The sequence below is a fragment of the Aedes aegypti genome, chromosome 2 (assembly GCF_002204515.2).
Source record: "Aedes aegypti strain LVP_AGWG chromosome 2, AaegL5.0 Primary Assembly, whole genome shotgun sequence".
In the NCBI taxonomy this organism is placed as follows: Eukaryota; Metazoa; Arthropoda; class Insecta; order Diptera; family Culicidae; genus Aedes; species Aedes aegypti.
The window spans coordinates 76749844-76774832 of NC_035108.1; the positions used below are offsets into that span (position 1 = coordinate 76749844).

General features: G+C 38.2%; 3 protein-coding genes across 5 annotated transcripts in view; 1 reads left to right on the forward strand and 2 right to left on the reverse strand.

The window, feature by feature from the left end:
* Positions 1-10023, forward strand: part of LOC5565215 (chitooligosaccharidolytic beta-N-acetylglucosaminidase) — a 28970-nt gene extending 18947 nt beyond the window's left edge. The window contains exons 2-3 of one of the 2 annotated variants that reach the window (XM_021841288.1): positions 5821-5917; positions 8061-10023. In XM_021841288.1, the coding sequence (XP_021696980.1) occupies positions 5826-5917; positions 8061-9795 (1827 nt within the window). In that variant the 5' untranslated portion in view covers positions 5821-5825 and the 3' untranslated portion in view covers positions 9796-10023. Of the gene's footprint in view, positions 1-5820; positions 5918-7353; positions 7570-8060 lie in introns of those variants that run through there. The other variant, XM_001649498.2, reaches the window with a different exon arrangement.
* A 5519-nt stretch (positions 10024-15542) lies between these two features.
* On the reverse strand, positions 15543-16562 carry LOC5565227 (transmembrane protein 267). 2 transcript variants are annotated; one of them, XM_021841290.1, is made up of 3 exons: positions 16455-16562; positions 16095-16398; positions 15543-16033 (listed from the first exon to the last, which is right to left on the reverse strand). In XM_021841290.1, exons 2-3 carry the CDS (start codon positions 16377-16379, stop codon positions 15686-15688), a joined length of 633 nt encoding a protein of 210 aa, XP_021696982.1. In that variant the 5' UTR covers positions 16380-16398; positions 16455-16562; the 3' UTR covers positions 15543-15685. The 2 variants fall into 2 exon arrangements, with proteins under 2 accessions (XP_021696982.1, XP_021696981.1); XM_021841289.1 differs by having other exon boundaries at positions 16095-16413; positions 16444-16544.
* Positions 16563-21516: 4954 nt separating this feature from the next.
* Positions 21517-23174, reverse strand: LOC5565207 (ceramide-1-phosphate transfer protein). Its single transcript, XM_001649500.2, has 3 exons — positions 22969-23174; positions 22691-22905; positions 21517-22019 (listed from the first exon to the last, which is right to left on the reverse strand). Exons 1-3 carry the CDS (start codon positions 23082-23084, stop codon positions 21721-21723), a joined length of 630 nt encoding a protein of 209 aa, XP_001649550.1. The 5' UTR covers positions 23085-23174; the 3' UTR covers positions 21517-21720.
* Between the last annotated feature and the right edge of the window lie 1815 nt (positions 23175-24989).

Genomic DNA, 24989 nt, shown 5'->3' on the forward strand with positions numbered 1-24989 from the left:
GATTTTTCATCACAAACAACTCATTTTCATACTTGTGCTGACTAAGAAGTATACCTAAAAATAGCAAAAATCTCGAAGAGTTGCAGGGAGTTGCAGCTGTATCTTTCAGACCTCCTAGAGGACACTCTAAGAAACGTGTCTATGAGTGATTTAGGTTGGAACTCGGTGGAACTTTTTTAGAATCGATAATCAAAGTTACATGTAAGTATTTCATAAGTTTGATTTTATTGCCAACTCAACGTGCCAATTTCTCATATTCAAAGTTAAAATTGGTGTTCTTATCACATCAAATATACATTACCAACCTTCAGTCATGTTCTCTCTTAGATTTTGATTGAATAGATTGATTACGACACTCTCCATGCTAGTTGAAAGGAATGCTGAAAACATGCGACAAAATTTGGTTTTTCTGCTACTTCGAAAACTGTCTCTTCCGACGCTTGTTGTAGATGTTTTAGTGCTTCGTAAAGCTTATATATACTTGTTTCGATAACGGATGGTATCTATAAACACTTGTGGATACTTATTATCGCCGGAAAAAATAACTTGAAATTTGATTTTTGTCTATGGAGCAACGCACTGTGCGTCGGTGCCAAAAGTGGGGTCATGGTACAAAAAATTGTCGCATGGATGCTAAATGCATGATTTGCGGAGGTTCTTCTCACGCTAAGGACGTCTGTCCTGTGAAAGACGATACCAGAAAGTTTGAATGCGCCAATTGCAAGGGCCCTCACAAAGCTAACTTTAGGGAATGCCCTTCACGCAAAAGGGTCATTGAGGCTCGTGCCAGACAGATGAAAGATAACATCCGTTACGATAACGGTTGTTTCCGCAATTTGCCTGGTAGAGTATCGAACAATGCTCATTTATCAGTTAACGATCGCTTGATCATGAATCATACCCATCAGGAAGATCATAATCATGCTCATTCACAAATTAAGTTTAATCCGTCGAGTAGCCGTTCGAATCTTTCAATTTCGAATGTATCTACCCACGGAAAATCCTTTGCCGATATCGTAGCAGGAAATTTAAACTCCTCCCCTGTTCGATCCATGGGTACCCATTCTACTTGTTTCAAATCAAATGGAAAAAAAACCCTACCGCCACAGGTAATTCCGCTTCTTCGTCTACCGGAAATTCTAATGGGAAATCACATGACATGTCTGCCTCTGATTTTAATTTTCTAACTGAACAATTGAATCTAATGATTGATGCGATGTTCAAAGCCACCACTATGACTGAAGCAGTCCAAGTAGGTGTAAAATTTACAAATCAAATTGTTATTGGATTACGTTTTTCTAATGGATCCAAATAAAAATTTAAATATTTTAAATTGGAATGCTCGTTCTCTGAATGGTAAAGAGGACGAGCTGTTTAATTTTCTTACAGCTAATAACGTGCATATAGCAGTTATTACCGAAACGTATTTAAAACCTGGATCTTGTGGGCTTCGTGGCCGTGCGGTTAGCGGCGTCAGCCGTTGGGGCGTATTGTGTCAAGGGGTGTGGGTTCGATTCCCGCTCCGGTTGGTGGAAACTTTTCGTCAAACGAAAAATTCATCACTGGGCTACTGGGTGTTCCGTGTTGTCCGTTGCCTAATGTTAGTGATCGTTCAGTCTGAGCAGCCTTTGGCTGAAGACGGTGTAAATTGTCTAAGCTCAAAAGAGATCCTAACTTTTTTGTTTATCGTAATGATCGACTTGATGGGGCATGCGGGGGAGTTGCAATCATCATTCATAGGCGTATAAAACATCAACTGTTTTCATCATTTGAAACTAAAGTTTTTGAAACTTTAGGTGTTTCTGTTGAAACACAGTTTGGTTAATATACTTTCGTAGCTGCCTATTTGCCTTTTCAATGCTCTGGACAGCAAGTTAATTTGCTCCAAACTGACTTGCGAAAATTGACTCGCAATAAGTCAAAATTTTTTGTCATTGGTGACTTTAATGCCAAACATCGGTCATGGAATAATTCTCAAAGTAATTCCAACGGCAGAATTTTATTTGATGAGTGCTCTTCAGGATATTTCTCAATTCAATACCCTGATAGCCCTCCATGTTTTTCCTCTTCTAGAAATCCATCTACGATTGACTTGGTCTTAACCGACTCTAGTCATCTTTGTAGCCAATTAGTTCTTCTTCTTCTTCTTCTTTCTGGCATTACGTCCCCACTGGGACAAAGCCTGCTTCTCAGCTTAGTGTTCCTATGAGCACTTCCACAGTTATTAACTGAGAGCTTACTATGCCAATGACCATTTTTGCATGCGTATATCGTGTGGCAGGTACGAAGATACTCTATGCCCTGGGAAGTCGAGAAAATTTCCAACTCGAAAAGATCCTCAACTGGTGGGATTCGAACCCACGACCCTCAGCTTGGTCTTGCTGAATAGCTGCACGTTTACCGCTACGGCTATCTGGGCCCCTTAGCCAATTAGTTACTCATGCTGATTTTGATTCTGATCATGTGCCTGTTACATTTCAAATATCCCATGAAGCGATTCTCAATCCTATCAGCTCCACTTTTAATTATTTACGAGCCGACTGGAATATATATGAAACGTATGTTGACTCTAATCTTGATGTTAACATTTCTTTAGAAACTAAACTTGATATTGACAATTCTCTTGAAACTTTAACAAATTCCATTGTTGAAGCCAGAAGCATTGCAATTCCAAAATGTGAAGTAAAATTTGAATCCGTGATTATAGACGATGATCTTAAACTCTTGATCCGTCTTAAAAACGTGAGGAGAAGGCAATTTCAACGCACTCGCGATCCTGCTATGAAAATTATATGGCAGAATTTGCAGAAAGAAATCGAAAAGCGTTTTGCTCAATTAAGAAACAAAAATTTTGAAAATAAAATTTCTCAATTGGACCCTGGCTCTAAGCTCTTTTGGAAATTATCTAAAATCTTGAAAAAACCTCAGAAACCAATACTGGCATTGAAAGAGGAAAACAAATTATTACTAACTAATTGCGAAAAAGCTCAAAAACTTGCTATGCAGTTTGAAAGTGCGCACAATTTTAATTTAGGACTTACTAGTCCAATTGAATGTCAAGTTACTCAGGAGTTCGAAAATATTCTCAATCAAGAGAACGTTTTCGAAAATGCCTGGGAGACTGATTTGGAAGAAGTGAGAACTATTATTAAAAAAATTCAAAAATATGAAAGCTCAAAAATCAAAAATGATGGAATTTTCTACATCCTCATCAAGAAACTTCCAGAAAGTAGCTTATCATTTTTAGTTGATATATTTCGATTACTTTTTCAAATCGACGTAAGTAACTTTCATACGGTTTTGAGAAAATTAATTCAGAAGAATCACAACCTGTCTTCTAAAACTGTTTCTAAATAAATCACCTTTTTAACATTTTTTCGACGTGTACATTTCTTAAATTTTGCATACAATGAGCTCGCATTCAAAAACTATGGAGTTCCTATTATTTCACACAAGAATTTTATGACAACATGATAAGCCGTTTTATTCTGTTACTTGCGACGTTTTTCTACCAGTGTAAAATCGACTCAAGTAGTGCTTTGCTTTGATTCGTGGTTAAGTCACTTTGTCTCTCTATACAACGGGGCGGCGAAAGTAGTGGTTAGGTTACGAAAGTTGAAAATCTTACTTTCGTCGTTTTGTAAATCCGGAAATTAAACGTTCTAAAAGTGAAAAGTTGAGTTGGTACAGAGCGGTACGTGTAGAATTCCGCCTGGTGAACACGTAGGATCGATAAAGTTAGTTTGTATAGTTTTTTGACTTGAGTCTGTATGAATAAGTTTTCGAGAAATGTTTTCAATTAGCATATTTTCCTGACGAATGGAAAAATGCTAAGGTTGTTCCAATTTTAAAACCAGACAAAAATCCTGCAGAAGCTTCTAGCTATCGTCCAATCAGTTTGCTTTCCTCCATCAGTAAACTTTTTGAAAAGGTTATTTTGAACAGAATGATGGTCCACATCAACGAAAATTCAATTTTTGCAAATGAACAGTTCGGATTCCGCCATGGACATTCGACCACTCATCAACTTTTACGTGTAACAAATTTGATCCGTTCCAACAAATCTGAAGGCTATTCTACTGGTCTTGCTCTTCTAGACATTGAAAAAGCATTCGACATTGTTTGGCATGAAGGTTTGATTGTAAAATTAAAAAACTTTAATTTTCCAACATACATTGTTAGAATAATTCGAAGTTATCTGTCAAATCGTACACTTCAGGTTAATTATCAGAACTCCAGATTTGAAAGACTTCCTGTAAGAGCTGGTGTTCCTCAAGGCAGCATTTTGGGACCAATATTATACAATATTTTCACATCTGACTTACCTGAGTTACCTCAGGGATGTCAAAAATCTTTGTTTGCGGATGACACAAGCCTCTCCGCCAAAGGTCGAAGCCTGCGAGTCATTTGTAGTCGATTGCAAAAAAGTTTGGATATTTTTTCTTCATACTTGCAAAAATGGAAGATTTCTCCTAATGCTTCCAAAACTCAACTAATAATATTCCCACTTAAACCAAAAGCTCTTTATTTGAAACCTTCAAGTAGACATGTTGTCACGATGAGAGGGATTCCAATAAATTGGTCAGATGAAGTTAAGTATCTAGGGCTCATGCTTGATAAGAATTTAACTTTCAAAAATCACATTGAGGGCATTCAAGCCAAATGTAATAAATATGTAAAATGTCTCTATCCCCTTATTAATAGAAAATCAAAACTTTGTCTTAAGAACAAACTTTTGATATTCAAACAAATTTTCAGGCCAGCCATGTTGTATGCTGTACCAATATGGACTAGCTGTTGTAATACCAGAAAGAAAGCTCTGCAGAGAATTCAAAATAAAATTTTGAAAATGATTCTGAGACTTCCTCCCTGGTATGTAACTCATTACATAGAATATCCAATGTTGAAACATTGGAACAAATGTCAAATAAAATAATAAATAATTTCAGGCAAAAATCGTTACAATCTTCTATTGCCACGATTAATGCGTTAATGCGTTATATGTTTAGGTTAAGTTAGGTTAAGTATATTTAAAGCGTTTTTTTCTCTTATAAGCAGGTGAAATCAACTCACCTGTAAAGAATCTGAACTGCTACGGCAAATGAAATGTTATATGTTGTTAACAAAATGTTAATAAAATCTTAAATTTGTTTTACCAAATTAGGATGATAGTATTGTCTAATAACACAGAACACCTAGATATAAGAAATGAATGTAATGTTTGGAATGATACTAATAAAGAAATTAAAAAAAAAACGTCAAATTTTAATATTTTTATCAACTGTCACCCCCTTCCTCTATTTACCTCTAATATGAAGTCTCTATACACCGCTTTTTGTATGTATGACCGTTTCGAACATTTTCGTTTATTCCTATAAAATATGTATATTTTGGTGGCTCTTTATTGTAACGGCATAGTTTAATATCAACCAAACAATGTACAGAAAATCGATTACGATTTCAAACAAGGTGTCCAATTTATGAAACGAACAGAGCTCACATACCTAGGTATACTAGCTAGTGTCTCTTATGACTCACGATTCTATTTCAAAGAGATAGTATGCCACAATAAGCTATGCCCGCGATAATCGCTAGTGTTTTTGAAAGGCGGCAGTGCTTTCGCGAGAAGGTGTGTCTCTCTCGCCACAGCCCCATATGAAGCAGCACCTCTCGCCAATATGTTTTAAATACCGTTGCCCTCCTGTAGTCACCTGTTGGACCACTCTTGAAGATTGATTGTTGTTTGTCTGAGAACATCATTACACAGTGTTTCTAATTACCTACTCGCCATTTATTTTCGTGTCTTTTCCATCATTCCAGATACCATGGCGGCGCATCTGCTGCTGATACGACGACTATCTCTGTTGATTTGTTGTTTGCTCACCGTCCAATGGGCGACTGGCCAAGAATCGGATAGGTAAGTTCCAAGTTCAACTCTTTCACCACTGCTTCGCGCTAATTGGTTTATTTGCCGGTGCTTATACGGTAATAAATACAGTTAACTCTCTGTGAGTCGATATTAAAGGGACCAATTATTTAGGGGATATCGTGTTATAGAACACAAAATAGGTTTAACAACTACCGAAAAGCTAAACATTACATATAATTTGCAATTGGATTAGATGGACAAATTGATGTGAAGATTTGCGAAAAAGTTACACGTCTTCTCAGTGAGAATCGAACTCACGACTCCCCGATCTCTAGTTGGGGCGCGTTAACCACTACGCCATGAGAGGACTCATGAACGCAGAAGTTAACCTGAATTCGATTTCAGCTCAATAATCACGTGGTCCTCTTTCGCAAAGTGCACCTCTTTCGGAAGAATTAGATGCCCATCCAAACACAACGCTTTCTATATATATCCAATGCCTAGCCCGAGAGCGCATTGTTTTTTAGGTATAGGAATAGCACACTACACTAGCCAGCAACTGCGCTGGCTGAGGTTTCTATTGTGTGGGCTTCCAATGGGTCGCGACGTTCTCAAACGACCGGTTACGGAACATGATGATTATCGAGCAACGGACTCATGTTCCGTAACCGGTCGTTTGAGAACGTCGCGACCCATTGGAAGCCCACACAATAGAAACCTCAGCCAGCGCAGTTGCTGGCTAGTGTAGTGTGCTATTCCTATACCTAAAAAACAATGCGCTCTCGGGCTAGGCATTGGATATATATAGAAAGCGTTGTGTTTGGATGGGCATCTAATTCTTCCGAAAGAGGTGCACTTTGCGAAAGAGGACCACGTGATTATTGAGCTGAAATCGAATTCAGGTTAACTTCTGCGTTCATGAGTCCTCTCATGGCGTAGTGGTTAACGCGCCCCAACTAGAGATCGGGGAGTCGTGAGTTCGATTCTCACTGAGAAGACGTGTAACTTTTTCGCAAATCTTCACATCAATTTGTCCATCTAATCCAATTGCAAATTATATGTAATGTTTAGCTTTTCGGTAGTTGTTAAACTTCCACTCGGCTGGTTGGCCGTAAACCACGATTCATAATTAACACAAGTACAAAATAGGTGCTAATGCGAATCAAGAAATCATCGAATTTAGCCATAATATCCAACTTTTACTATAGTTCCCCAAGTAACTGGAGCCACATTGAAGTTATAATTTATATCACTAGCTTAACATTAATGGAGTCCTTTCCCTTTTTAAATCTACTCTACAATTGTACTTATATAGTAATGCTAGCCTTCTAGAGAACGTTACTTGAGTTTACTACTCGATATCGAAATATGCAATACCAAGTTATGGAGAGTTTACTGTATTACTATAATAGTCACAGTATAGAGTTCCTAGCTTCAACCAGTCGATAATGATTCAAGTATGCACTTGAATGATACCAGTTGTTACGATGTGTTACAGTACTGCTTGGCTAATACATCGGTAGTTTTTGACTACTAGTGTTACAAAATTTCTCCTCAATTGAAAGTTGGTAAATTGTCGGAAACATGAAATCATCCGGTTCATTGCACGTGATTCTTGGAGTGTCCTTCGTGACCGTCGTTGTCGTAGCAATTTACTTTGCCGCAGCCAATTATACTGGAGGGAAGTCAGAGTCGCAAAGGTGAATGTGAGTTTACTTTTCCGTTTTGATAATTCAACTCTCCATGGAATTTAAATAGGTATATGAAGCTTTTTCCATAGGTAATTGTGCCTAGATATTTATTTGTCGTTGCTGTCATGAAATGTCTGAATATGTTTCTGATGCGATTTAAAAAAAATCACTTAAAAAATGTTAGCGTAATACTATCAATCGTGTAAGTAATACGTTCCAAAGAAATGTCAGCTCGAATTATCGAAAAAATCTTGCTCTTGAATAATTCAATGGTTTCTTTTAGGTCCCCGTTTTACTTTTTTTTTGTCCATGGTCGGTCTTTTCATATTTTCTTATTGATCTCTTTTATCAGAAACATGGTCTCCTAGTTTTTAAATACTCAATCTTTCCAGCGATGACGTACCTCAAGTTTCATAAAACATCCGTAAATCGTTTCGTTCTATGATTTGATTTGACATTCTGATGTTTGACCACATTTTTCCCTTTCCCTCCCATTCCAGCGCTCCGGTGTGGGGTTACCGATGCGTCAACAGTCGCTGCCAAAAGGTGGCCCTCGACGGCGCTTCAGGAAGCGAGTCGAAAGCCGTTAGCCTGTCGGTGTGCCGTCTGTACTGCGACGGCGAGTTTGGCACAGTATGGCCTCGACCGACCGGTGACTTCCGACTGGGTAACAACCTGATCCGGGTGAATCCGGGAGCGATCGAGTTTCAGTGGGGTAAGCGATACGAAGCGTTGAACAAGTATTGGGGGGGTAGCGTGGAGCGATTCCGGGATCAGTTGCTAAAGAAAGCGGCAGGGGAGGAGATCAGGTCCGGTGGGAAGAAGGTAGCGGTGAAGGTTGACGTTGGTGGAGACTCATTGGTGCTGAACCATGAAACCGACGAAAGTTACAAGTTGGCAATTCATGGCGGTGAGGATGATCAAGTGCAGGTGACGATCGAGGCTGCTAATTACTTCGGAGCGCGACATGCTCTGGAAACCTTGGCTCAGTTGATGGTCTTCGACGACATCCGCAACGAGCTCCAAGTGGTAGCTGATGTCGAGATCCAAGATGCTCCGGTTTATCCTCACCGAGGCTTGGCGTTGGATACATCCAGAAATTACGTCAGTGTCGCTGCGATCAAGAAGACGATTGACGCTTTGGCCATGGTTAAGATGAATGTGTTCCACTGGCATATTACAGATTCGCAGAGTTTCCCTCTGGTCATAAAATCGCAACCAACTCTACACACGTTTGGAGCGTATTCTAGAAAGCAAATCTACACTGCGGCTAACGTTCAGGACATCGTCCAGTATGCTCTGACCCGTGGAGTTCGAGTCATTCCAGAGTTGGATGCCCCGGCCCATGTCGGAGAAGGTTGGGAGAAAACCAATCTGACCACCTGTTTCAACTTCCAACCGTGGACCAAATACTGCGTTGAGCCTCCCTGCGGTCAGTTGGATCCCACGAAAGACAAGGTATACGACGTTCTGGAGGACATCTACCGCGAGATGAACGACATGTTCACACACTCTGATGTGTTCCACATGGGTGGCGACGAAGTCTCGCTCAGCTGTTGGAACTCCAGCGTTGAAGTTCAACAATGGATGAAGGCTCAGGGCTGGGGTCTTCAAGAAGTCGATTTCCTGAAATTGTGGAACCACTTCCAGACGAATGCCCTCCAACGCTTAGACAAATCGCTCAAGGACAACCGTCCGATCGTGATGTGGACAAGTCGCCTGACAGAGGAACCCTACGTCGACCAATACCTGGACAAGGATCGTTACATCATCCAAATCTGGACCACCGGTGACGATCCGAAGATTGCTGCCCTGCTCGAGAAGGGCTACAAACTGATCATGTCCAACTACGACGCTCTTTATCTGGACTGTGGCTTCGCTGGTTGGGTTCAGGGTGGTAACAATTGGTGTTCGCCTTACATCGGATGGCAAAAGGTCTACAACAATGATCTAAAATCGCTCGGTGGTCAATACTCGTCGCAGATTCTCGGAGCTGAAGGAGCTCTTTGGACTGAACAGGCCGATCACCACTCGCTGGATGGACGCTTCTGGCCACGAGTCAGTGCCCTGGCCGAACGTCTTTGGACAGATCCCCGCGAGGGCTGGCAATCGGCCGACTCACGAATGCTGGTCCATCGAGAGCGGCTGGTCGAGAATGGAATCGCCGCCGAAAGCTTACAGCCCCAGTGGTGTCTGCAAAACGAGGGCGAATGCCCGATCGTGCAAAACCCGTAGGGTTCCTCCTGTCGTTCAACGTGCAATTGTGATTCGAAATCCGTCGCAGCAATAATTATTATTAGCTTAGTAGGCATTTCAGGTTTGATTCGGTGATGATTAATACTCACGCTACTGGAATTCTGAGGATGCTTCGAAATCTGTCCATTCCACTAAAACAAATTGAGAAACGAAATGAAACTGCTCTTTTTTTATAAAATCAAATTATACTTATTATTTCGGATTTAATTATGCCTATTTTATTACCTATTACGTACCGAAATTCATCTTGCAGGACTGGCAGCAGGTTTCTTTTTAGAGGTGTAGTCACTATTTTGAAATTATCTCTTTCAAGTCACATTTAGTCTTTTTTCCTTATAAATGAATCCTGGTACAAAATTCTAGAGACTCTACAGATATCTTCAGAGATAATTTTAATCCACAGGCTCTTCTTAGATTCCAAGAGGAAAAATTTCAGAATTATTCTAGTGGTTTCCTCTGGAATAGTTTTAGGAACTTATCCAGGGCTGCCTCCAGAAATACCTCTAGAGATTTGTATCACAATTCATCCAGGATTTTTCCAAACATTTCTCAAGGGATGATTCGAGAATTTTTTTCAAGAATTTGCTCCAGGAAATTCTTTAGCACTCCAATAATTATAATAGCTACTATATTTAGTGATTTCCATAGAGATTACCGTATTTTTCCCAAGAACTATCTCAGTTATTATTCCATTGATTTTTCTATTTGATAATCTAGAATATTTTCCAATGATTCCTATAAGAGTTCTTCCAAAAAAATCACGAATATTCATGGAACTTTTTTTCAAGAAATTTGAAGAAGAAGAATTCCTTTAAGAATTCCTTTAAGAAATCATTCATAACTTTCTCCAGGAACATCTCCAAAAAATATCCATATTTTATTCCAGAAAATGTTTTTTTTAGGAATTTCTTACTGAACTATTCTTCAAGCAGTTCCTCCTGACATTTCTCTAGAATGAAGATTTATGCAGAAATGATCCCTACACATTTATCGAGTATTTTTCCATGGTTTCTTCAGAAGTTCATTTAACCCTTTAATTCCCAACCCCGCGTTTAAACGGAGTACCCTGTGAGATTTTTCTTATTTCTTCGCAGCTCGGATCGATTTTTGAAACATTTTACGATGTAACATGACGAAGGACGATGAGTATAAGCATAAATAGTAGACTATCGACTCACCCGGGCAAGTACCTAATTAACTAAAGAGAAAATCGATGAAGAGAAATCGATCACTGCAGTTACGCCCTTACAATACTGAACGCGAGAAATAATCCGTAAAATTTTTGGATTTCTATCCAACAGAAACACGGATTATCAAGCCCTGGGTAATCGCGTTCGACTATTTAGCATTTAACTGTGGTAATTTTAAAAAACGTTGATTTTTTGCATTTCCTTCGAAAAAGTTCTAAATTAATCACGATTGTAACAAAATTTTGAATTTAAAGTTGTTCATATTCCAGAATACTTTTCGAAAATCGTTAAAATATTTTCCAATAATTTTAAAAAACCTCTTTCCAGAAAAAAGGAGACTAAAAAGTAATCAAAACGAGACGAAACAGTAATCAAAAAAAAAAAAACAAAACGAAGCCTAACAGGAACCAGGACAAAACAATTTTAACAGACCAGACATTTCTCAGATAATAGAGAGAATTTTTTTTTCAAATTTCTTGTGACATTACGACGACAAACCAACAAATCTGGTATACACCAGTAAAGGACAAACTTTCTTTGATGTATTATGACGATATTACGATAGGAATTTATTGATATCTTTATTTGAGATTTTCACTATCCAAGAATTTCCTAAGGAATTCCTTCAAAAATTTTGTTTTGGATGTCTCAAAATAGAACCAGGTTTTTTTTTCAAATAAATATCACAAATAATACCTCAGGGCTTCCATCAGAAACTCCAATATATTATTTCAGATATATTTCGCAAAAACTCTTAGTCCACTAGGATTTTATCAGTTATTATTATTCTCCAATCAGTTTTTTAGAACATCCGCCAAGACTTCCGTTTAAAACATGTTATAATATTGAACTAGAAACTTCTCCAGATGTCGCCAAGGATTTCTCAGGATTTTCTAGAAAATTGTTCATTAGATTTTTTTTTAAAGATTTTAAGTGCGAATTTATCTGAGGATACCTTCAGGAATTACTCCAGAGATTGCTCCTAAGATTTCTTCGGAAATTTCTCCATTAAATCTAAAACATTTCTCAAATAAGTTTTCAGGAGTTTTCTTCAAGGAAATTTGGATTGAATTTTACAGTAAGCTGAGAAATTGTTCAGAAAAATTCGTGACGTATTCCTAAAGCAAATTTTAGGGTACCTTCTGTTATAGTTACTTAAGTAATTTCTTAGGCCACCCTTGATGAAAGAGGATTTTCAGCAAGACTCACTCTTGAAAAGCTTTCCAAAATTATGGCTGATTTATTGCTAAGATAATTGAAAAATAGAAAAGAAAAAATATTATATCTCGCAGGATATTGTGAAGGACATGACGAAAACAGGACGGAATTCCTAAAAATATGTGTAGGAATCTCATAAAAAATGCTGGTGTGGAACCTTTTGAACTTTTCAATATTCTATGGGTATTTTTTGAGAAATTGATTGAAAAAGGTTTGGATGAACGCCAAAATTCCTTTGACGAAACGCTAGAGACATTCCTAGAAAAAAATCTAAAGAAACTTAATAATGAAACACAGGTCGAATTCTTTTCGGGTTTTCTTGAAAGAAATCCTGTAGGAAACTTTGGAAATCTCTTAGATTAAGTTCTGTAGAACTCGGTTGAAAAGATAGTGAAAAAATATCTGGAGAAAGTCCTGGATAGACTTTATTCAAAGTACTCCCTGAGAAAATTACTAGAGGTAGTAACGTTGAAATACTCGAAGATTTCCTGAAGCAAATTTTGGAGCAATTCCGGTAAGCATCCTATGAAAAATTGCTGACAAAATTGGTAGAGCAATTTCTTGAAGAATTCCTGATAAAATCTCTGGAGCAACCACAAGGATAATTCCTGAAACTGTTCTCGAGAAATATGAGAAGAAATTTTGCATCTTAATTATCTGCAAGCAAAATAAAAAAAAAGTTTGACTTTTTTGATTCAAATAGAGACTTCAGACACCTTCCATCAAAAATAGAGGCTTTTCAGAGACGCATGAAAATGGTATCTAAAAAAACCTGATACCAGCCCTAGATATGTTAATCCTTTACTAAATATATAGATATTAAAAACATCAATCATGTTTTGATAAGCTGATAAAATTTGATACTTGAAAGGATCCTCACTGAACAGCTCATATAGTGTTTTGAGAGTGGCGCAGCCGAATTTATTTTCGAATGAAGAGTATTTTCTGGCAAATAATGGTAGCTCTGGGTTATGACGCAAAAATCCTTTGACGTGAACATATTCTATTATGAATTACTGCCTGAAAATAATTTCCCTGATTGTTATCGAAATTCCCTGAGAATTTTAGTTTTTTTCCAGGTTAAATAAAATTCTCTGACAATTCCAGGTTTTCCAGGTAGTAGACACCCTGTCTTGAAGAAAAGGGTATCAAAAATAATCTAAGAGGAGATCCTAGGAAATCGATAGAGCAATCAATGTAAGAATTCCTGGAGAACAACCTGAGGAATATCTGAATGAACATGACATGACAAATAATTGGTGAACTTCATGAAGTAATTCCTGATGTAATTTCTGGGGTTATCATCAGACAAAATTTAGGTTGAATTCTTTAATATAAACGTATGAGGAATTCCTGAAGGAGAAAAACTAAATGATTAACACCCGAAATAGAATTTGGACAAATAGGGGGATTAGGGGCATAATGAACATACGGGGCGAAAAGGACACGCCCTCAATATCTGAGAATATGCATACTTCATCGAAAGTTAATACACTGCATGAATTTTATATTCCATTTGAAATGTTAGACGGCATAAAAGTTTATTTTTTGTTTCAATTGTACTTCAAAATTTTACTTAAAGTTTTTCTTAGTTTCAAATTGGCATATAAGCAAGGCCGTGGAAGAATCTAATTTTTGAGCAAAGTAGCAAACCCAGAAAGATTCTTTTTAGCTATTATGATTGAGGGAGAGCTCTTTTACATATCGGAACGATTGACTGACATTAAATATATTAAAATCACTAAATTCCATGCAAGTGTTCATTTCGCCCCGATACCTTTTTACCAGCCTTGTTTTCGACCCAATTTTCTATCTCGCTTTTCTGACATATGATATGATTTTTATCACAATGAATGAATGTAGCACGTCGTACTAACATCAAACTTAAAATCTAGCCGGGGGTGAAAAAAAATATTGCCATTTTATGGTCTTAAACCGAACATTTGCTTAACGTGCCCATTATGCCCCTAATCCCCCTACCTGAGGTTATTTTAAAAATTCTAGATAAAAATCATGAATAAATACATACTGCTTGGCGCCCTTGGCAAACCGCTGTTTGAACGCTAAAAAATGAAAAACGATTTCTCTTCAAAGTTTCATCGGTTTTGAATGTTTTCCACTTTTCTTCAACTTCTTCTTCATTATCGCTCAAAACTTTTCGATCGGATGAAGTTCTGGTGTATTTGGCTGGTTCGCCTCCTTCGGGACCACAGTAACGACCTTTGTGTTGTACCAATCCATTACAGGCTTGGCGTAATGGTACGAAGCGAGATCCGGCCAGAACAGCGTGGGACCACGGTGAGAGCGGAGGAAGGGCAGCAAGCGCTTATGCAAGCATTCTTCTCGATAAATCTGCCCGTTTATGGTACCGGTTGTAACGAACGGCTTGCCGTACCGTCCGCACTCGCAGGTACTTCTTCGCGAATTTGTCCATCTTTCTCTTCCGGAACCTCTATGCGGGACGTACCGCAAAAAAAAAAAAACTCGAGGCCAGGTTTGGTTTCCGCCTTGATGTATGTCTCGTCGTCCATGATGAGACAGCTTGGCTTGACCAGCCACTCACGGTACAGCATCCGCGCACGCAATTTGGCCACCGTGTTTTGACCTTGAAAACACGTAGCCCATCCCGCTTCATGGTCCGCTGGTTGAACCACTTCGACGAACTGGCCTTTTTGGCCACGTCTTGGGTGAAAAGCTTCGGATTCTTCTTAAAGTGCCTTATCTTCCGCGCCTTCTCTGGGTATTCCGTTTTCGGCCGCTACCAGCGCGCCGCTCGATGGTCTGCGTCTCCTGGAACATCTTCACAACGCGGACCACGGCGGAATGATGGATTCCAAGCCTTTTCCCGATCCATCTGTGCGACTGATCAGGATTATCGATCACCGCGCCCAAGATTTGCTGGCGTAGCTCTTCTGGTTTCGAATGCATCTTGAAAACTACTTGACAGATCGCGAGCAAATTTTGCACATAGAAACATAACACTAAACTAGTATTACACAAAATTTTATTTAATTTTAAGTTACACCCAAAACAAAGGGCCGATTTTTTTTCGAGTCCAATCTTAATTGTTTGATAGCCCAGAGAATATTTTGTAGATGTATAGGTTGGAACATGTCGGAACTCAAACATGAATGTCACCTATGGTTGCCTTGCTCTCGATTTCAAAGACATTAATTTGCAGGAATAACGAATGTACGAAGTCGATCTAGAAAACGAAACTGACAGTTTGAACAACAGTTTGGAAAGCATAGAATATCTGAAACGTGATGCAGGATGTGCTAATGATTCAATGGGGCTTCTTGGACATACTTTCCGAGATGAGAAGTTGTTTATCCATACTTTATTTGTACATATCCTATTATTGGATGACCCAGAACCCCATGGATGGTACATTACATATGGACAGGAAATCTTAAATCCATACGTAAAAAGTGTGTAGAAAAAAGTCGTTCTCAAAAGGGTTAAACAACTTCCAAGGGTCGATATCGAACGGCTTGATCCCCCGCACTTCCTCTTGTCTGCAAATGGAGCAATTGAATAACGGCATGGGGGCACAGTTGAGTCAGTGCTAAGTAGAGCCAGTACAGCACCGGAGCCGTACTATAGTTGAGATGAGGCGCCCGGAACCAAAGGCCCCGTCGGATTGCATCCCTCAGATGGTGTGTAAAGAACGCCACAAATGCAATGGCCGTCCAGATCGATAGTCTAAAGTTGTCCTGCACTTGTACCAGAACGCTGGTAGCGATGAGAAGCACCAGGAATATCACAGAATTATGAAGGAATGGACGATGTGTCAGATTCGTTGCATCCTGGAATGAAAAGACTCCATCAATATAATCCTACACCACAGATGAATTTTATATATCTCACGTGAATGTGAAACGATCGCGCCTCGATAAAATGGTCCACATCAATCCAGGACGCGAGACCGAAACCGAACCCGATCAGCAACCACAGTTCGCTTCTGGCCAGCTGGTCGCGGAATTGATGCACGACTATTTCCGCCACTACCAGTCCGATTAGGGCGTGGGTCACGTTGTCTACGGCTGCCTTAAGGAGTGGAGGTTTCTGCACAACCTGTAGAAGTTTGTCACCTACGAGGCAGATCACCAGGAGGACCGTGTGTTTCAAAAGCAGCAGAAATGTCGGGGACATGGTCGTGGAGCATAGCAGACTGAAAGGGAAAAAAGAACTGAAATAATTCACTTTTAACACTTGTAGAACATCTACTTTGAAAACTACACGGCTGCAGCACCAACAGAACAAAGCGATGGTGAAATCACGGATCTATAAATTTCAATTTGTAAACAAATAGCTCAGAACAAAATTTGTTGTACTGATGTGCTAAAACTGAGTGCACAATTTGCAAAAAAAAAATATAAACATTCAAATGCCCTTTAGAAATAATCCAGGAAATGTCTGACACTGAACGTGAAGGTCTTGATAAAGTCAATTAAATTAGGTATTGTAATTTTCACGATTGATCTACCTTTCATTCTTGATTTCAGTCACTACCAGCTGTTTTTAACACGAGAACACAATCAGCTGGACCATGAGAACAATGACGATGACTGTAAACATCGGAGGACCAGCTGGTTTTGTTGTGTACACAAGCCCAGCTGTTGAGCCGAGAACAAAAAAAAATCAAGCATGATTTTTCAAATCGGCGTATCTAACACTCGGATGGTTTCGAGAAAAATGCGATGCAAAATATTGTAAAGCATTTTAAATCCTGTTTAAAATGTTTTGCATTTTTTCTATTGCGATGTCTACTATAAGTTGAAAAAAAGAACACTGTTTCTAACCACTATTAAACAAATCCGATTTGTTTTGAATTTAATTGAGAAACAGGTAAAATTAGAGAATAAACCCTTTTGCTTTGTGCTGCTCACATACACCATGGATGATTCGTCGATACCATACCTTGATTGATACATACACCTTGCTTGATGCGTCGGTTTGACAGTTCGTTTTGCACATCCGTCACGTCATATACACCAGTATTGTTTTGAAGTTGCACATACACCGGTTTGCAAATTCCCATAAAACTTATTAAACTTAGTCAATTCGTCAGTTTCAACTTTCAACGACAACGAATATTAGTTTCCGAATGTTTCCAATTTCAACTCGACTAAGAGGAGCACCGGACGGAGCCGTAAATAACAAAAGCAGGAGGAGAACAGTTCTTGTGCGAAATTTGGTGAGAAATATTGTCTTAAACCGAATACTGATGATGTTCCACATCAGTTTGCCGACCCGTCAGCTCGCTCAACTGTGGAAATCCAATTCTCTCGATTTCCAACATGTTTAGTGATTTGGAAACAGTATGACGTATCTGGTGTTCGAAATTTTATGTTTTGATTCTACATATAGGTCGCTTTACTATGAGCATATGTACGGTGTATGTGCTAGCATGAAAAATGTTGACAGTTGAGTCGCTTTGCAAACGAAGGGTGTATGTAGCCAAATTAAAAACACTGAGTAAAGTGCACATAGGGCATAATTTTAATTTACTTTCAAAAATCAAAAAATGGATGTAGGAATACTTTTATAGACACAATAGGTAGATTATGCGTTTGTCAAGCCCATGCAAAGCAAATCTCGATTTGTTTATTTTTGCAGATACGTCGGATTGAAAAGTTTGGCTTGAAATGGTTAACTTGAGCCGGCTGGAGTAAACTGTCATGAACATCAGGATAATTGCAAGGGCGGCGGTGGTCGAAAAGGAGCAGCGAAATCTAAGGCGAAATCTGAAAAAGACGTAATTCAGATCACTAAAGTCTAACTGGTGAAAAAAATCCGCAATACTCTCCTTCAAAAGATCAAATTTCAGCCTCGTGCACATGAGAGACGCGCAAATATTTAATTGACTAGAAACTTGCAGTGATCGACGCGCCTCCATCATTCATATAACAAAGAGTATAAGAACTACGTTGGAGTTGATGATTTCGCATTTTTGAAGAAAACATCACCTCGAAATAACTAAATACCTGAGAGAGACTCGCGAAGAGGAAAAATATCAACGTCATATGCAGCCCAGATTTCGCTGTCACAAAACGTCAAATGAAGCCCGTCGTGAAGAAGTGAAAAGTATTGTATTCAAAATAAATTATTATTAAAAACCTCAATCAGTGGAGCAGTTTTTCCAACGATGCTTATAAATCTAAACACAAGACTAGTTATTTATAATGTCTGCTACGCTTGCTGGCATGTTTTTTGCTGCGATGGTCATGTCAGAGCTTGAACGGCTTGCTCAAGATTTCTGTAAATAATGAGGGGAACAAGAAAAAAACTCTGCAATCGCAGAAAAAGAAGACCGTCTCCGCGAGTCTCGTCTCAGCTAAATACTAGCGATTTTGCGGTGAAATACGGACTAGCAACATAAGTAGAAGTCGTGCTTACTCACTGTGTTGTATATCGTCGATTTCTTGCGCTTTTTGAATAGCGCCCAAACCGCTATGGGGAAGAAAGTTTTCACTAACTGGGACCATTTTTTGTAATCTAAGTCAGAAATTTCCATATAGCGTTAAACGCCTAGAGGTATGCAACGGCTAATAAATGTTCTGTAATTCATTCAATTTTGTTCGATTGATACTCCATTATCAAAGTTACCCCAAAACTGAAAACCGGCTTTCGATTATATGAAACATTATATATCTATTCAGAATAAATCTTATGGCAATCTATCAACTGTAATCGATAGTAAGAATACCAGTACCGGGTACTCCCGTTGGTTTGACCACATTTAATCTGAACACTTTTTAATCTGTACCCCGCTAATTTGCACATCGTTCAGATTAAAAATGGTTCAAACGTCATTTAGCTCATGGAACGTAGTGAAGTGAGATGGAATGCTGTGGAACGGAATGCAGAATCAAAACAAAACAGTGAAAGAGGTAACCAGAAACACCTTTCTAGGGTGACTAGATGTTCAAATTAAAAATGAACCCTGATGGTTTGCATGAGGTACCGTTCAAATTAGCGGGGGTACACGGTACTTGTTTAAAAAATATAAATTATGATTCTTTGAAACTGCATGCATAAATATTCAAGTTTTCTTCGAAAAAACTATCTAAGTTACCCCGTTTTACGGTATATTTAAGCGCATATTTTGATGCAAAAAGTTTTGTGATCAATCCACCTAGTAGTGAGATCCACCTAGCAGTGAGAGACTATTGTTCCATAACATTCAGATAGGCATATGGTATCTTTGGTTAAGTTGTAGAATGAAGTTCAAATGACCAGAAACAACTTTGTCGAGTACACGATTTTTCTATCTCTTATACTTTTTGAGATATATGCCGTTCTAATTGAATGTCGCCTAAAAATCATATTTTTTATCATATCTTTTTAAACAAATTATTTATAACTAATTGCGAAAAAGCTCAAAAACTTGCTATGCATTTCGAAAGCGCGCACAATTTTAATTTAGAACTCACTAGTCGAATTGAAAATCAAATTACTCAGGACTTCGAAAATAACGTTTTCGATAATTCCTGTGAGACTGATTTGGAGGAAATGAGAACTATTTTTAAAAATTTGAAAAATATGAAAGCTCCTGGCGACGATGGACTATTTCTACATCCTTATCAAGAAACTCCCTGAAAGTAGCTTATCATTCTTAGTTGATAAATGTAACAAATGTTTTCAATTAGCATATTTTACTGACAAATGGAAAAATGCTAAGGTTGTACCAATTTTAAAATCAGACAAAAATCCTGCAGAAGCTTCTAGCTATCGTCCAATCAGTTTGCTTTCCTCCATCAGTAAACTTTTTGAAAAGGTCATTTTGAGCAGAATGATGGCCCACATCAACGAAAATTCAATTTTTGCCAATGAGCAGTTTGCATTCCGCCATGGACATTCGACCACACATCAACTTTTACGTGAAACAAATTTGATTCGTTCCAACAAATCTGAAGGCTATTCTACTGGTCTTGCTCTTCTAGACATAGAAAAAGCATTCGACAGTGTTTGGCATGAAGGTTTGATCGTAAAATTAAAAAACTTTAATTTTCCAATAATCATTGTTAGAATAATTCGAAGTTATCTGTCAAATCGAACACTTCAGATTAATTATCAGAACTCCAGGTTTGAAAGACTTACTGTAAGAGCTGGTGTTCCTCAAGGCAGCATTTTGGGACCAATATTATACAATATATTCACATCTAACTTACCTGTATTACCTTAGGGGTGTCAAAAGTCCTTGTTTGCGGATGACACAGGTCTCTCTGCCAAAGGACGAATTCTGCGTGTCAGTAGTAGTAGTAGTAGTTTGCAAAAACGTTTGTATATTTTTTTCTTCATACTTGCAAAAATGGAAGATTTCTCCTAATGCTTCCAAAATTCAACTCATAATATTCCCACATAAACCAAAAGCTCTATATTTGAAACCTTCAAGTAGAGTGTTGTCACGATGAGAAGGGTGCCAATAAATTGGTCAGATGAAGTTAAATATCTAGCGCTCATGGTAGATAAGAATTTAACTTTCAAAAATCACATTGAGGGCATTCAAGCCAAATGTAACAAATGTGTGAAATGCCTCTATCCCCTTATTAATAGAAAATCAAAACTTTGTCTTAAAAACAAGCTTTTGATATTCAAACAAATTTTCAGGCCAGCCATGTTGTATGCTGTACCAATATGGACTAGCTGTTGCAATACCAGGAAGAAAGCTCTGCAAATAATTCAAAATAAAATTATGAAAATGATTCTGAAGCTTCCTCCCTGGTATAGTACCAATGAGTTACATAGGATATACAATGTTGAAACATTGGAACAAATGCCAAATAAAATTATTAATAATTTCAGGCAAAAGAAGTTACAATCTTCTATTGTCACTTTTAATGCATCATATATGTAGGTTAAGTTAGGTTAGGTAAATTGAAAAAGTGTTTCTTCTCCTATAACACAGAACACCTAGATAAGAGAAATTAAAGTAATAAAAGATTAAAAAAACTATAACTGGCTTCGGTACAGATTAAAAAACAACAGATTTTTTTTTAAACACGTGAAAAATGGTTCAAACACAGAAACGAAAAAAAATACTCGTGATTTGAATATTTTTTGTGATTCAAAATTTCATTCAAATCATTCTAAAAATAATTCCGATCCAACCCTTCAAACTCGCCACCAATGTTGACCATTTTGTCCTGAAAATCTAAAAAAGTTGAATGAAATGTTTTGCCTAATGCTGCATTTTCCTGATAATTCAACTTAAAAAAACATACAGCTGGAAAGAACTATATATTGAGAAAAATCAGGTGACCTATGATAAAAAAAACATCAGAAGTTTTTATTACATTATCAAAATTAATATAATTTGGTTTCATTAACGTTTTTGAATAATATCACTGTTCTCTGTAGACACGTTTTTAATAATGCAATTTTAGTTAGTGAATTAGAATGCTTGAAGTTACGTTTTTTCACGAAGAACAAATCGTAAGCAATTAACAAAATGACTCAATTCGTACTAACTAAATCATTTTTCAAACGCTCAAGGAAGTCCATGAAGCCCATAGTTCGTGTATAGTGTATGCGTTCGGTCGTACACCCCTCGGCCGGTGTGTAGCATTTCCGGTAGCAGCTTGAGCGTCGCATTGGCATCGTCGCACATCTTCCCCAACAGCTCGTCCCTGGTGGTCAATGAATACATAGCCATGAGGGCTCCCTTGCGTATTATCCACGGGTGGAACTCGGCCAAAGTGTCATTGTAGGCCGCTTGACAAATGCCACTGGTTTTCGCATCGGCGGTTTCCAGCTCCGATAGCCGCTTGAGAAATTCATAGATGAAATCTGTGGGGAAAATATTTAAAAATCGCTCCAGAACTTTAATTACTTGGTTTTTTAATTGTTTTTCATTATATCAAAGTTCACAAAATGATAAAAATGCTGCGCTCCAATTTTTAAATTGTAACAAACATTGAATTTAAATATACTCTCTAAAGAGTAAATGAATCGAATCACACAAAGAATTTTCAACAGCATACATCTGGAAAACCAAACAGCTGATCACGCTCAATATTTGAACAATTGAATACTGGCTAATGCTTATAAACAATGCTTTTGTGTTGTTACAATTTTCAGTAGAGGTCTTTGATTCATCTTCACCTTAGCACATGTCTTTGAAGGATAAACAATATCCGTTACGTGCAGGAAACATATTTCAGTTTTATATGTTGCATTGATAATGGATATGAAACTGGTGAATCAATTTTGTTTTACTGAAATTGGACTGAGAAAAATCTAATCCTATTACTACTGACATTGATGTTTTCATATTGAAAAGAGCTAGTTGATTGTTTTTGGGTATATGAAAGCCTAAAACCGAGCGGAACTTGTATCCATAGTTAGTCAACAAAAGCTCTTATCTTATTGCACTTTTAACTACGATAAGATAAGCCGCTTAACTGTTATCAGTTACCCAAGATATCGATACACAACTAACGATAGCGACCAAAACTCACTTAAACCTCGGTGAAGTCGTTGCATGGTCCTACATCCTGATATGTAGCCCTTCTTATTCACCAAACCATTGCTCGTCTCGTAGTCCATCATTTTTCGAACGGTTTCAAAATGAGTACCGTGGTTTTGATCTTGACGAAGGCTTTCAAGAATTCGCACTTTTTCTTTGATTTCGTTGCAAATGAATCCAAACACGGTTCCCATCACTGACAAGAACCTTTAAGAAAAATAAAATTATTAATTTATTAGCGAAATAAAACTAATAGTTTGATAAACCTACTTGTTGAGCTCTCGAAACGCCTCCAAGTAAGGATCTATAAAAATGTCATCGTCTCCGACTGGGCATTGTTCGAAGTGCGATTGCACTTTCTGCAGATCGAATTTTTCTTCAGGCATGATGAACCACTTGTTTGAATTATACACACCGAACAAATTGTTTGCGCACCGAACTGCCCAAACAGAAGTGCGCACGATAACTGATCGAAATAGATGGATAAGCTGCACGCTTTGATTAAAGCTGTGCCAAGCATATCGATAAAGTCCAAACTCTCATACTTGTTCGAGCGATAAGAAACTGTGAACGGGTTCAATCGACTACAGCTGATTGTGTGATAAGAAAGCATATCACCTTAAGCCACTTAGTTTATTGCTGGGGGTAGCAGTCATTGATATGCTTATCCTGATTGTCATCATATCTTTTCGTGTACTTGATACATAATGAAATTTAAATTGTGTACACGGGAAAAAAATCTGTAGTAAAAATAACTATATTAGCTGACTACGCCCATTCTTGAAACTACAATGAAATTTCAGATCAATTTACTATGTTTACGGTACATCGTTCCACATTACTGGTACATTCGACAGAAATAAATTACAACAATGTACCTTAAGACTTCTTTAGCCGAGTGATTAGAGTTCGCGGCTGCAAAGCAAAGCCATGCTGAAGGTATCTGAGTTCGATTCTCGGTCGGTCCCAGGATCTTTTCTTAATGGAAATTTCCTTGACTTCCCTGGGCATAGAGTATCATCGTACTTGCCACACGATAGACGAAAGCGAAAATGGCAACTTTGGCATAGAAAGCTCTCAGTTAATAACTGTGGAAGTGCTCATTGAACACTAAACTGAGATGCAGGCTCTGTCCAAGTGAGGAGGTAATGCAACGAAAAAGTAGAAGAGTAAGACTTCTTCTTCTTCCTAGTGTCTCGTACCAATTGTGTCAAAACCCCATCCTCAACTGTTATATCAAAAATAATAAACTAAGATCATTCTTTGTAAAATAAACTTTTTGCGCATTCGTATATAGGCAAAGAGTAGTGTCTGATCCTTCGACCTTAACGCTTACTCCTGCAGGGGCAGGCAATGAGGGCGGGATCAAACTTGTCGCGCGTCGTTCGCGTAGTTGTGAAAAAGTGCCGCGATTCGTTAGTTGTGTTTGATCCTTTGATCTTGTCGCTTGCTCATGTGGCGGCGAGCAGCGAACACTTGTTCGAACACTAATATCGCAAATCCGGTTAGGCGCATTCATTTCAATTTGTATATTTATCCTTTACCAAAACGAATCCTTTACATAACCCTTTCCCATATCCAAACTCCCAGTGTTTACTTGTGGAAGTGCAGAGGGCTCCTCGGCCTCCATAAAGCAAGTCAACATTTCCATCCCATCCCCAAATTGACCAGCATTCAGACGCAACTGGCATCGTTATACCGATCAGTAAGTATTGTAATTAGAGCAACAGTACTTACTGATCCTGAGTAGCGTATGTTGGTTCCCTGTGTAAGCACTGATATTCTTGCAATAACGGAGTAGCAACTGCGGGCGGTCAGTCATGCTCGTAAATCGTGTGGCAAATGAACTGATATTTCTACCATGGTTCTTTTAATAAATAAAATATTAAGTAAATGAAAAAACTTATCGGTATTCCACTAAACAGCTCGAAGATTTATTATCAAATATAATATTGCTTTCTAGGCACGGAAAATTATGAAACTTTGGATTCTGGCTCTGATTCTAACGTAGAATCAGAATATGTAAAAAACATTATACCCCCAAACAAGCCAATTGCCATTTCCTCATTCGTATATCGTGTGGCAAATACGGTGATACTCTATGGCCAGGGAAGTTAAGGAAATTTCCTTTAGGAAAAGATCCTGGACCGACCGGGAATCGAACCAAGACACCTTCAGCATGGCTTTGCTTTGTAGTCGCGGATTCTAACCACTCGGCTAAGGAAGGCCCCGCTGCACTGTGAGCCGTCATGCATTTGTTCGGTAAAAAGTAATTGTGTTTATATGTTTGG

Excerpts from the sequence above, each read along its gene's own strand:
- LOC5565227 (XM_021841290.1), bottom strand. The coding sequence starts at position 16,379 with ATGTCCCCGACATTTCTGCTGCTTTTGAAACACACGGTCCTCCTGGTG. Across the intron at positions 16,034-16,094 it reads CGCGATCGTTTCACATTCAC|GATGCAACGAATCTGACACA; the intron begins GTGAGATATATA and ends TTTTCATTCCAG.
- LOC5565207 (XM_001649500.2), bottom strand. The coding sequence starts at position 23,084 with ATGCCTGAAGAAAAATTCGATCTGCAGAAAGTGCAATCGCACTTCGAA. Across the intron at positions 22,906-22,968 it reads GCGTTTCGAGAGCTCAACAA|GTTCTTGTCAGTGATGGGAA; the intron begins GTAGGTTTATCA and ends TTTTTCTTAAAG. Across the intron at positions 22,020-22,690 it reads ACGACTTCACCGAGGTTTAA|ATTTCATCTATGAATTTCTC; the intron begins GTGAGTTTTGGT and ends TTTTCCCCACAG.